Source organism: Artemia franciscana, chromosome 4, assembly GCF_032884065.1.
Source record: "Artemia franciscana chromosome 4, ASM3288406v1, whole genome shotgun sequence".
Lineage (NCBI taxonomy): Eukaryota > Metazoa > Arthropoda > Branchiopoda > Anostraca > Artemiidae > Artemia > Artemia franciscana.
The window spans coordinates 17,756,989-17,771,546 of NC_088866.1; the positions used below are offsets into that span (position 1 = coordinate 17,756,989).

Sequence of the window (14,558 nt, forward strand, 5' to 3'; positions counted from 1 at the left end):
TCTTTCTTTTCTTCTTTTTTACTGTTTAAAAACGATGATCAACTTGGTCAATTATTGGCGCTCTTGTCACATTGCCCCTCCCAATATTTTACTCTTGATCCGCCAGTGGGTACAAGGCCGGCCAATTGCCTGTTGCCCTTCTAGGCAAAGTATCGTTCGGCGGCTTTTCATAATCATTTTTTCAAATGGAAACAAAGACGATTAATAGCATTTGTATGGGGCCCTTGTGGTAGAATTTTGTCACCAAATTTCTGTGAGATGGATGCGTTAAAAAGTGTTTTAATTGCTATTTATGTCATTTTTGGCATTTTAACTTTTGTGAATATTTCTCTATTTTCTGAAAAATCTTTCAGTTCAATATTGTGGGGAGGAGTCTAAGGGTTGAGTCTAAGTACACAGAGTGCTTGAAAAGCAGCTTCATCCTACGTTGGACTTCGATCTGGAATGATCTTCCTGAGGAAGTTGTCCCTAAAAGTTTTCTGTCGACTCTTTCAAAAAAAGATTCAATAGTCATTCAAAAACGTCGATAAACAAAAACGATCAAAAACGTCGATACTCAATTATACCTGGCGCCGCAAATTTAGGAATAAAAATAAGGGTTTTAGTGGAGAGATGGTCAAAAAATTGAATAATACGGCACTGGGACTTTACAGTCGCTACCGGCAGTGCTAGTCTCCGTTTCATGACCCTTCAGCCAAGAAGTGTAATAGGGCGCTTGAGACTAGTCATCCTGTGCTTTAATACACCCTTCCTGTTAACCTTCCCTCAGTTTCTCCAGGTACCCGTTTAGAGCTGAGTCGACCCTGGCTGAGCTTACACAGTCATGCCGCAGACCCCCGCTCCAAACTAAACAACCAGCGACCTCTCAGAGATGGGAAGACGACACCATCTACCTAGGAGAGATGCACCTTTCCTAATTTAAGACGAGAATATTTAAAAAAAAAAATAGAGCAAACAGAAATTAAATATAGTTACTTTCTCATGAAATGAAGGTGTATGCCAAAACTTATACAGTGCAAACTACCTATACAAAAACGTTACAACTCTAAACATACAGAAATTGTCCTAAATATGATGAGGCTACCTTCAACAGACCACTTTTTTGCTTTTATTTAGAATAATAAACAAAAATACAAACCATTACAAATAAAAATCACCCCGCTCGGGGAACAAACTTTACTCTTTATGCTACAATTTAATTTGTACTAGTAATGGGGGCATAACAAATTTCAGTGATCAGTACTCCCGGAATACAAGCGACCAGTACCCCTCTGGCCGTCTATCCCGTAATCCCATGACAGCCAACAGGCGCGCGTCATAGGGAATGTTTTCAGGTGTTTGCTTCGTAATAAGGGTTGAGGGTGGGTGACACAATCATCCATGATTTGATGGATTTATTGGGAGTGACGCAATCTTGCGTGACATGCTAGACTTCAGGGGCCCATAAGGAAGTCCTGCCTGTGACTGAGCACGGCGTACACGTGTGTGTTACATAGTAGCGGTATATTCGTGGGATGTGACGCAATCTCGCGTGACGTGCTAGGCTTCAGGGCCCCGTGTGGAGGACCTTCAAGATGCTGGACCCTAGCATTCAATTCCACCGGGCCACTAGCATCCAATGTCGTCTGGAGCCCTAGCCCAACCTAACAATCGGAGGGACCTAGAAACCATTTCAATCTAGCTGTCAATTCCAACGTTGGCCCTAACCTAACCGCCGAGGTACCCTAGCATACAACTCCAATGGGGCCCTAGCATCCAATTTCATCAAGCCCCTAACCTAACCAACAGGGGCTCTAGAACCCATTTCAACCGGGGGTCCTAGGAGCCCTAGTATCCAATTCCACTGGGGCCCCTAGCATCCAATTTCACCATCAAGTCCCTTTTAAAGATGTTTTCAGACATTCCCAGATATTTTGACATTTCTCTTCAAGAGACATTTCTCTTCAAGACAATTCTCTTCAAGAGGTTTCAAGATGTTTCAAGACATCCCAAGGCATTTTTCTTCGCCATATTTTTCTTCACCACATTTTTAAGACGTTTCAAGACGGTTTCTTAAGAAATTTTTTTCTTCAGGGGGTTTTTCTTCATGATTTCTTTAGTTTTTGTGCAATAATGGGATGTTTACTTATCTTCACATGTGCCATGCTAGACTTTGGACCCGTGGGGACGTCCCCACTTGTAACTGAGGAGGGCGCACACGTGATTGTTACGTAATGACGGTACACACATCGGTGTTACATATTACTAAGAGATTTTTTCTTCGGGATTTTCATTTTCTTTCAACGTGTTTATCTCAGAGAACCTTTATATTTTAATGATTTTTGTTCCCGTTAGGATTCGAAAAGGCCATTTCGATCCAATGGAACGATGCCCCGGACATCTGGACTATATAGTTCTTTCTAATATTATGTTTCAGGAAATAGATCCGAAATAACCCATTTTACGCAAGAATAACTTCCTGTTCGTTCACTGGCTGTATTAAAGGATTTCCAACCCTTTCTGGATGAGAGCGCATAAGTATTACGATGCTATTGATTTTTGGTCCATTAATTACACCTGCCTATTACAGGGTTATTAGTGTTCTAACAGGGCCTAAACAGGTTAAGATAGCTATTGAATAAATTAGATGGCATACCTTCAGTGTTAGATATTCCATGACGTAAATAACAATTTATCGAAGTTTTATCCTAAAACAGGGAATCTAAAAGATGCAAACTATTATTTTCCGACAATTCACAACCCGTGTAACACTTCAGATACGGAGGTATGATGGTCCCCAATATGATGGCCCCACACGCCAATTCACGCCACCGTGGCAATATGAGGCTGCCCCGTGGCAACCCTATGATACACATTATCATTCTTAAGACATTTCCAGATATTTCTTGATAAAAAAAAAAAAAACTATGCTTAGAGTACATTGATTCATGTTTTCGTAAATAAAGCCTTTTGTGATGCCTTCAAAATACTTCATGATACGGCAAAATACGGCATGACGCGGTTGCCCCCCCCCCCGTGGCTTCCACGTGGCATCCGTCATCACCCCTAGGATATTTTCAACCTTTTCTCACAAAAATAAGCTTATAAATCTAAAATTGAACATTGTTTTTATTTGAACAGTGGGACTTAGGATTTCTTTGTTAGGATGTAATAGTCTAAGGCAATGCACACCACTTAGAATTAGGACATTTCTTGAACGAGTCTTCTCCTTATTTCCAATAAATTATTTTCAAACAGTTCCCGACCCATGTCACACTACGGATGGCACACAGTGCCGGCTCAATGTAGCTTTAATTTGGACATCTGAATCAACAAGCTATTCTATTATTGTTGTTATTATTATTCCAAAAATACTTTCTAGTGAAAACGTTTCGAAAAAATTATGGTTCATCTGTTTTCTAACCATTATCTCCGAGCTGTGTCCAGCAAAGCTATTGATTTTTGATAGACTAGAAGCATCTGTCCGCTACACTATGTCAATTTAAATCATGTTACTAACAAAATCACAATTGAATTAACCTTAAGTATAACGCTTTATGCACCAGAAGGCTCATTTTTTGCGTTGAAAAAGCAAGTTTTTTCAAGTGAAAGTAAAGAACAACATTACAACTTAAAACGAATAGAAATTGTTACGTATATGAGGGGGGTTTCCCCTCCTCTGTACCTCGCTCTTTAGGCTAAAGTTTGAATTTTTGTTCCAATTATTTAATAACTACTCCTGATACACAAAGACCATTTAATTAGAATAATAAGCTTTTTACAAATTCAAAAACACTTTAGTGGAAAGAGGGAGGTACTGAGGAGTGGGCAGCCCCCAAATGAACGTAATAATTTCTATTTGTTTTAAGTTTTAGTATTGTTCCTTACTTTTAGTTGAAACAAATCTGTTTTTTATATCTAGTTTCTAATATTTTTTAATTAATGCTGAAAAAATCCAGCTCTCCTGCCCGTGGAAAATTCCCTTCCCTAACGAAAACTCCTTCACAGAAGGGTCCTCCCACGTAAGCATCCAAAAAAGGAAATCGTCCCACTTCCCAAAATTTATCTTTATACTCCCCAATAACCAATGCATGGTGTAACCAATGGGCAAAATTCAGAACTTGCATCCCTTACCCTGAGGGCTGTCGGGGGTCAAGTCATTCTCAAAGACATAGTTATTAGATGTTTCAACCATCATGGATAAAATGCCTATCTCAAAGTTCTGATCGGACAATCTTGTGTAAAAAAGGGGGTTGAAGGGGGGCTAGCTGCCCTCCAATATTTTTTGTATCTTAAATGGGCATTAGAGTTTTGATTTTCAATCAAATGAGCTCTCTGTCGCTCTTCTAGACCCAAAACGACCATAGATTGAAATCAATAGTCACATCGAACATATTTATAACAGATGCTGATTTAGTTGAATCAATAATTCCAAAAATGAGTAGAAATTAAAATCTATGCTAAGTCAAACGTTAAACGCACAGGAATTGCTACAAATAGGAGTTTGTCTACCCCCTAAACCCTCCCTACCCGTAAACCTTTTAATTGCTATTGTGTCGCTGGCGTTTTATTGAAAACTAACACTTTTAAACTGAAAACATTTTGTGTATTTTGAACAACATGTTTAATTTTTCGAAATATTGACAAAAAGCCAAAAAATAACTAATGAAAAAACTGAATAGTTAACATATAATGACAGGAATTCCTGGAATTTTCTGCAATTCAAGATTTTATTTAACAGAATTTTTAATTTCTGATGTTTAACTATATTATTTTAATATATTCGGTTATTAGCACCACGTGAATGAAGCAATGGCCTTTAGAAGATTTAGGGGGTGGAGGGTTTAGTTGTTTTATATTTATCCTATTATTTGTTTTAATCTCTGTTCGTTTTGAGTTCCATCTATTCTTTGTTAGCTGCTTCTGGCTGGTTTAAGTTCCAATCAATATACGACTTTACTACTCTCTTAAGACTTTACTTTGCTCGTCTTAAGTTTTAATATCTCTCTTTTCTTTGAAAACGAAAAAGCTTTTATTATTAAAGTTTAATTATTGACTTATATTACCTGTCTCATATTTTCTTTATAATATAAGATTTATATTATACAAATTTACCTTGTCTTATATTGTCTTTATATTATCTGTCTTGGCGTTTTCTACAATTAGCCATGACTTGATGCCCACAACCATTTTAATCCATCCAGTAGGAGGATGTCGTAAGGAAAGATTTAAGGTAAGTGGGAACTTCCTGGGAGGATGTAAAGAGGTAGGCTTTCAATAGCTTTGGATGGATTAGGACCGTGCGTAGCTGTGTTGGCATCTGGCAGCTTGGTGCTGCGATGAGCTGTTCTTAGTAGTAGCAGTAGTAGTAGTAGTACTCCCATACTCGGGGCTGCAACCCTCGACATAGCTAAGGACCTCCTCTAAATCGACATCAACCAAGGGTATCCACCATATCCAGCAGATAGCCAGTATAACATCTTGTGTTTACAGAAGACAACATATGATTCACATTTTTTTTTCTCTTATGAATAATTTTGACCTCCTTCCCCTGATGAGATCAAAACATCATGCGTATGATGAGATCATACACAGGACTAGGGTTGTAAATCCATGTACATCTTTGGTTGATTTTGCAAAACCTCTGGTTCAGCCGTATTTTGCAATGATTTTGAGGCAATATAGTTGTTTTGACTGGATACCTGTTTCACCAACGTGCAAAATTTTGTTGAACCAGTTTTCTAAATGATAAGCAAAACAAGTAGACAATATTGAATTAAGTGGTCGTTGAACTTTCCAGTTAAAAATTAGAATTATATTTTATCGTGTCTGAACTTTTGCTCTTCAAAATTTAAAGAGCAATCAAAACAAGTTTGAATTCGAAATTTTAGACAAAGAACAACTGCTCAACAGTTCTCTAGTCGCTAGTTTAAATTTAGGGCTATTAATGGATTATGTGGCATTTCAATTTTTTACTGACGCGTTTTTGCGTCTGAACCAGTTTTATCAAGTTATTCTTTACTTTTCCATGTAAGCCTTACTTAAACAGTCCCCACCTTTACGACACAAAATTCCTACCATTTAAAGCGTGGACACCTGCTTATGGATGGAGCCTTACGTGTCATATAGTTAATTTAAACATTCCTAAACCGTTGACTTACTTGACCTGACTTATGACTATTGCCAAGGATATGGGATAAAGAACGATGAGACCAAAATGATGGTCCCAGGTTTGCTAACACTTTCTAGGCTCGCGGCTTTTCCCACTGGGACATGGGTGTGGACGAAAAGTTCGTTGGAGCATGTCATCGTTATCTGTTGCGCAGAGATTTCATGTGGAGAATCACAGGCCCAACTGACCCTAGCCCTGGGATCTGATTACAGCTAGGACTTACCTAGATACGGAGAATCTTTGGGCTGGGCTCCCACCTGTTCTACCCCCTAATAAGTTTGAACCAGCCCGAAATACATGGAGCACTTAGTTATGAAGAAACCTAACTAAGTTAGGTTAGATTAGCACTTACTTAGGATAGATTAGCGCTTAGTTAGGTTAGATTAGCACTTAGTTAGGTTAAATTAGCACTTAGGTTAGATTGGCACTAAGATACGTTAGATTGAAACTTAAAACAAATAAAAGCATTCCTTAGAAGACCATGATTAAAACGTGAAAAACAAGGAAACTTTTGTGGGATCAGCAATAAAACAGTATATGACGAGTTATGAAAGTTATTATTTTCAACATTGTTTAAACCATATTGAGGTAGTTGAAAGATGACATGCAGGAGGCTCCTGCTGAAGAAGTCACTTTTGTTTGGAAACACTTTATTTGAAGGCTTTTCTTTGATTTTAAGTCTCTACACTTTAGAGAAGTAGCAGAATCGTACTAGACCAAGAGGAAGATAAAGCTTCTCTAACAATTCTATAAAACCATTCGGCTAGTGTATTTTGAACTTGGCTTCAACTTTTAGCAAACAAGAAATTTGCTACTTTTTAGATTTTTAACTGACTGGTTTTGTGCAAAAATAACGCTTTTGGAGCAAAACGAGCCTCTTGGGAATAAATAAATGCATTTTCTTACTCATTTTCTTACATTTAAAAAATGAACTTTCTTTCTTTGTTTATCAACGCGATTTTTTTTGCTCGTCAAAAAATAATAATGCAGCTTCATAGCCAATCGATTTAGCAAAATAATTTTACAAACATTTTGATCCCTTTTTTGCATGAGAAGCACTGATATGTCTCCTTTTTTTCTTAGTGATGATAGTGTCCTACCAGTTGTCGAAAAATATTGGGAGAGGGCCCCTTTGAACTAAAAGCGTTATATGTGTGACCCTTTTTAATTATAAAAAAAGAGATCGTACTCTAAAAAGGTCGCTTTTCCTTCCATTTCGCGCCACCAAACATCAATTTTTTTTATCCAAAGATTGTCAAGACGTCATAGATTAGAAATTCTAAGGCAGTTCCATCAAGTTTTCATGGCGTAAAACACCAAAAAGGAGCTTTTGAGCCTTCTTCCTTTGTAACAACTCATAACAAAATGGCATTTCCGCCGTTTTTCCTCAAAACATCGTTTCTTGCCCCAAGAGAGTCAAAATACCGGGGAATGCAAATTTTAATAGAGCCAATCAATTTTTCATGGCATAAAATCCTTGAAAAGCAGGTTTGAACACCCCATCTTGAAAAATGAGAATTTTTGTTAATGTAACCTGTTACAATCAATTTGAAATTAGGTACCCCTGACGACTGAAAGCCATGATCAAAGTAGGCGGAGTTTCAAACCACATGACTGTGGCTTGGTGGCTATTTCTGCTAAACTTGCATCAAGTATTGAAGTTGAAGAGACTGTTAAAGAGATCGTGGCAATTAACCGTAAGTAAAAAAACAATATGTTGCTACTGTTAGCATCATATGGTTATTTAGGTCTGTTTTTTTTTTCTTTTTGCTACGGCTAACTGCTTACCGCAAGATCACCAGCAGATGTTTAATGGTTCAAATTAAAAAAAAAAAAAAAAATAATACGGCGGCATCTCTGGATTGCAAAGGCCGGAAAGTATAACAAGGGGACTATTGTAACCAATATGATTAAACAACCTTAACCAGAGGTTTACAATCCATCCCTTTATCAACTCCCTCTCCCATTCTTACCCCCACCCCTTAGTAAGCGAAAACTTAAAATAAACTTTGGAAGAAACTATCTAATGAATGAGAAGCCAGTTATTTATTTTGATTTTTATGAAAATAATAGAATTTCTTATTGGCAAATACTTAAGGATAACGACAGCAACATACCCCTCTGACTCTATTTACATCGCCAAGTGGTATGTATCTCTTACGAAAATTCAAGGAATGTAAGAAGTAAAACCAATGGGTAACGCCCATTAAAAAAGGCATGTTGACTTTCTTAGTTTTTCGCCTAAGTTAAACAAGGATCGTTTTGTCAGGTTTATTGTCAATATTTACAATAACAATAAAAATGAACAAAATTGATTAAATAACAAATCTTTTCTTACGGAAATGAAGAGCAAAGTTGAAACCTAAAACGAACAAAAATTATTGCTTTGTAGATTATAGAAGATAGGCTATATCTACAAACTAGCTCAAATAAACTGACTGGCGATATTTTTTAATATCTACACAATTCTAAAAACTAGCACTATACTGAAACTGGGCTCGCTTTAGATTTTTTTAGATAATTATAATTGCTGACAAAAAATTATTGATATCATGATCAGTAGTTAGCCTACCTGGGTTTTAAAATACAGCCTTAGGAATTAGCGGGTTTTGGTTTTGTTTTTTTGGCTGCTTGTGGAATTATATACTCCTAGGAAAAGATCCTTTTTGGGGGGATCAGTTCCGTGTTTTCAGTAGAGTGCTAGTTTTTAGAATTATTGGAAAGATATTACGAGTAAGTTTATTTGAGCAAGTTTCAAGATATATCTTGTGTAATTTGCGAAGCTACAGCTTTTTTTTCATTCTAAATTTCAGGTTTGATATTTACTTCCGCAAGGAAACCTTAGTTTTTTTTTTTATTAAGAATTAATAAAATTCACCAAATAAACCGTTAATAAAATTCACCGTTTTAAGAATTCACCAAAGTATTCAGCAAATAAACAACCAAGTAGTATCACCTGGTAAAACTAAAAGTTTCAACCTTTTTGTTCCATATTTCTGAAATACTGATTCTAATGAAAAAATTCATTGGGAGGTGATGACACAATTGTCACTTCAAAATCAATGTTCGAACCTCAGATCTGAAAATTTAACGGCGTATTTCACTGTACTTTTAGTCAGAATCATCGCCTAAAATTATTTTTACATAATAACCCAAGAGAGATAAAGCAAAATACTATCTTGACAGCCCTTCCATCATTGCCAACGTGCTAAAGCTATTCAATTCTTTTTGTTATCTTAAGTTTAAGCTTTTTAGAAATAAGCGCAAAACAGTAAATCTTTTCCTAATTTGTCGATTAGCCCTGGAAGGCGAGAGGATCGCCAGATCTGATCTTTGGGGCCTTCTGTGTGGTCTGGTATACTCTTATAAGGTAAAAGGTAAAGAACACGGGAATGGATTCTACAGTCCCTACCGACGATGCTGATCTCCGCTTCATGGCCCTTCATCCAGAATGTGCAATGGGGGGGGGGTCTGGGGGACAGCCATCCTGTGCTTTCGGGCACCCGTCCTGTTTGCCTTCCCAAGATTTCTCCAGGTACCCATTGAGAGCTATATCGACTCTGGCTGAACTTACAGAGTTACGCCACTGACCAGAGTGCAAACGAAATAACCAGGACTCGAACCCCTGTCCTGACGGACAAAGGGTCTCGAGTCTAGCACGCTGACCACTTGGCTAGGGCTGCTTTAGGACCCTCATGTCTCTTAAAAGCCAATGTTGAAAAAGTTAAACAAGTAAAACATAAATATGTTAGGAATATAAGAAACAACAGTAAACATTGAGATTTGAGGGGCGAAGCGGACTCAAAATACGTTCAAAATATTAGAGAGTTTGCGAAGCATTTGTCACTTTTTCACTCGTCTTCCTTCATTTATAGACAAGAAAATCTTTTTTTTGCAATTTTGTCATAGCCGAAAGCTTACGTAAGTAGACTGACATTAACCCGGAAGAAGATATCGAATCACCTTTGACCCAAGATATTTAAATTTAATACTCATTGGACCATTAACCTCCCAGCGTTAACAAATATGTGTAAGCACTATGACTATTTCGCCTTCAAATTATGAGTAATTGTCCTTTTTGGTTTTGATTCAAGAGATATAGGCAATATTGCATCTTTGGTTGAGATGCACGACGAGGTCATTAACGCAGTTTAGCAATACCTATTGTAACAGTAGGATGAGCTAAATTACAAGTCCTAAATCCACTGTGCCAGAATTCTTTGGCATTTTTAGGAAGCTTTAGCTAAATCTTTAATGACGCATTTGGCGACTTATGATTACGTATAGGACCCTTATGGCTAAGCCATAGTGAACATGCAGTGAAATTTCTAAATGGACGGTGTTTTTTGTTGACTTGAATTTATTGGCGAGAACATGGTTTGTAAACCCTTTCCTCTCAATTTGGTGCACTGTTTGTCCTAAAATGTTTTCCAATAGCACCAGGTTCCAAGCGTCCACCTTACACAATTTCGAAAATTCACTTTAACCTAAAGATTGGAGAACATAAAATAATAAAATCTGAGCCAGCCTATGAGAATATACCTTTGAAGTACATAAAGTGATATCCAAATTTCATTTGTAGGATAAATAGGATCCCAAACAATGAGTCCTTTTCACTAGTTTCAGTGGTGGGAGGGGCGACAACTCCGCTCCACTTGTATACAGGCATAATCTAGAGTACTATGATTTCAGATTACTATTCCATAAAAAAAGCTACTTCAAGTAAGAACGAAAGTGGTCCGGGATGGTCAGCTAAAAGCAGCCCACCATTCTCATTCTTATTGACCTTTTTACACCAATACACTACGCTCGCTTAGCCACTATGAAACCATTGCATCTAAGTTTAACTCACCTCAGATTTACTTGACATTAAACAGTTGACGGTCATTATAATCTGTCAATACTTTATGATGTTTCCAAGTTTGTTCATTTCGTTGAATTCCAACCGTCCTTACAAAAGTTAGTAACATGAGAGAATTTCGATTGTGAAATTTCTTTGTAGTATTTCGCTAATCTGCAAAGAAATCGCTTAACAAGTAAAAAGCTGCAAACGGTGATTCATCTCTTTTGGCGTATGCGTAACTTCCTTCAGTTTATGTTATAGTGACATTTGGCTACAATGTGACAAGTAAGTATGGTCCATGCTCTTATTTTAAAACATCAATCCAAAATGCAATACTACTGCTACTGCTACAAATAGTTTTACTACTACTACTCACAACTCACTGCAGTACCAAGCCGCCTAACGCCAACACAGCAACGCTTGCTCCTCCTTCATCCAAATCTATTCGAAACGTCCCTCTTTAAACCCTTCTAAGTCCAATTTTCCTTAAATCCTTCCTTATGACCTCTACCCACCTAATTCAGGGACAACCTGTTTTCTGTTTGGCTGTAGACGGTTTGCCGAAAGGACGATCTTTCACAATCTTTCATCCGCAGAGTGTATCCAAGCCATCTCAACTTTTTCTTCGTTATAGCCCTAGAAAGCGGGATAGACCCGCATTTATCGCACAGCTTACTGTATGAAATACGGTCAGTCAGACCGTAGTCAAATTCCTCTGGAAAACCTCGGATAAATCCACCTTTGTCTTTCGCAGTGCCTTCGTTTCAGAACCATACTTGACAACAAATATCATCACTGTAGCCTCTAGTATTCTAATCTTGGTTTAAAGGCTAATCTTCCTATTTTTCCAAATGTTTTTCACCTGTGAAAAAATACCCTGGATATCGCCTATTCTACTTTACATATCTTCTCTATATCGACCATCTTTACTAATAATACTACATGGCTAAATGAAGCTATCCACTTGGTCAATCTTCCCGTTAGCAAAAACAACATGCGTCACAAATTTATGTTTGACCACAGATCAGTTCAACCATGGATTTTAGCATGGACTGACTCAACTGACTGATCAAACTGACTGCTAAGAAAAGTGTTGGGTGTTTGCTGGCAATAAGGTTTTGTAGTTTCTTTTTAACATTAACCTTTTGTTTTGTTTTTAAACGAACAACTTGTTAATGTGTTATCGTTGCAACAATGGCTGCTAAAAGTGAGGAGTAAACTACGAAGAGTAGTAGGCAAAGTTGAAAAATCTATTTTTAAACAAATTGTCTACTGACAAGTATTCTCCATGTGACACTACTTTGAAAATATAATTTCCATTGAAATTCAACTGAAGAGTATTTTGCAGTTACAAAAAGAAATCTTAGGAGGTTTGAAGAAGTGCCTAAGATCGCTCAAAAATGAAGTCAAATTGTAATATGATCTACACCGTATAAATCACCGTATAAGCCAGAGGGGGTAATACTACTCCATCTCTAACAAGAAGGAAAAAACAATTTTATCATGAATAGAATTGACGCCCTGTCTTTGTTGGGGATGATCGCGTCAAAGCAGGGATAGTAGAACATCAGGAGCTGGCTCATTTGAACGGAAATATATAAATACGGAACGGAATCAAGAATGAAATTATCATTTGAACGGAAATATATCAAAAATATAATATGGTTTTCAAGTCCTGGCGCCAATAGCAAATGAAGCCTTGGCAGGGTACTACCTAAAATTGCGAAAAGTGGACATGGTGAGATTGGCCTCTGAAAGGACTGATTTCGCTTTAAAAATTTGCCTAAGTCACATAATCATATAACTGGGACAGTTATTTCACATTTGATATGCGGAAGAAGGGTGGGTGAACTCCCTAAATAAACTTTTACTGAATTAATAGGTTCCAGCTAGAATAAATTGTGACGATTGGTAGTATCAAAATTTTCTATTCAAGCTGTATTATTAGTATTCAGGTGCAGGTTCATTTAAACAAAAGAAATTTTCCTATTTGACTGTTTAAAATGCCAAAGAAAGAGTCTGGAAAAATCCTAAAACTGAATAAAAATCCGTTTCCTGTCTGACCACTACATTTTTGAGTACAGTGACTTCTAAAATTATGTAATAAAATTTCAAACAATCTAAAAAGCATATCTACATGTTCGTGGCATAATGTAGAATGGGTCGGGAACATTTTTGCAAATATGGAAGGAAAGGAATGATCCTTGTGCTAGAGGATCCCTGCAACTGAAATTTTAACGCATCAAAAAGTTACAAAATCTAGTTACCTCCGTCCCGAAATTCGCCCTAATAATTACGCATGCACACATAAATGGATTTCAGGAGAGGGCTACCGTTTTGGAAAGGTAGGAGATAACAAATCCAAAAAATAGCAAAAGTAGACAAATTATTTCGAAAATCTTAGAAATTAGCCCCTCTCCCTCCTTTAATACCCCGTCTACCCACTTTCCTCCCCTTAAATGACACCTTCAACAGAAGAATCTTTCATTGAAATCTTTTATGGAATCGTAAACAGCCCAAACCTTATGCCTCTCAATTTTTTTTTTTTTTTTTTGATTTCTCATTTGTGAATATATCTTCTGTTCGACTTGATTTAGCCTATATAACTGAAGACGTTTTAGACTTTTTTTATTTGATCTGCTTCTCATTTTCGGGCTAACTTAAAATTTTTAGTATAACTCATAATCCACAGACAACAGATTACTTTAAAAAATGCCATAAAGCCTATGTAAATAAAGCCTAGCTGGAGCATCATTCAAAATCGGAATTATGGGAAATCAGGGCGTAGGTGTTGGAAGCCAGTTTATATTCTGCTCAACTTGATTATCCCACGAGTTTAAAGCAGATATGGTAATTTAGAAAATACTCACTAAACCCCTTCCAATGCTCAATGATCGTAAAATTGGCTGGGCCAGGCCCTCCTTCCCAATCATAGGATTTCTGGGATTTTCCAACAGTTTTGCTGCTTTCGCGAATTTGCTACCCTTTACTCCCGAAATGAGCTTATGTTTGCATGCCTGTCCTTTCCTATACATCTTGTTGCAATTTCTTTTCCACTGTTCTATGCTATCATTAGATTTGAACTACCATGTGAAATTTTTTCACCATTGAACGGGTTAAATGAATTCAAATTAAGTTTTTTATGGTCATGCTCTTACACTACCTAATGAGCACATCAATAGATTTTTCAAAGGATGGGGGGCAACCAATAAGTTGGGGAAGGGATGGGTGCTCTATTTTCTGTTAGACCCTAGTTTTACTCTCTATTTTGAGGATATTTCCGAGTAGGGATAATGATTTTTCTAGCCTGGAGACTGACCATCTTAGCCTTTCTTTTTATACTCCTTTATCCTTGCCTCTTCTGGAATTTCTTTCAATTTAGAGTGCAGGCTTTTCCATTAGTAATAGAGAAATTCTTTTTGTTTCACATTGTCCTCATAGGAATTTGCAAGAGATTGAAAAAAGAGATGCGTAATCCCCGCACCGCCGGGTCAAAAACCTATATCAAGTTTTGTGCCGATAATCAAGTTTTTCGCCAATAAAAAGGAGTATTTTAGGTACAGG

General features: G+C 37.1%; 1 protein-coding gene across 1 annotated transcript in view; it reads right to left on the bottom strand.

The window, feature by feature from the left end:
* Window positions 1-8,451: 8,451 nt before the first annotated feature.
* The window catches only part of LOC136026083 (paxillin-like), a 147,575-nt gene continuing 141,468 nt past the window's right edge, over window positions 8,452-14,558 (bottom strand). The window contains exon 12 of the mRNA XM_065702282.1: window positions 8,452-8,513. Coding sequence (XP_065558354.1) covers window positions 8,467-8,513 — 47 coding nt within the window. The 3' untranslated portion in view covers window positions 8,452-8,466. The remainder of the gene's footprint in view (window positions 8,514-14,558) is intronic.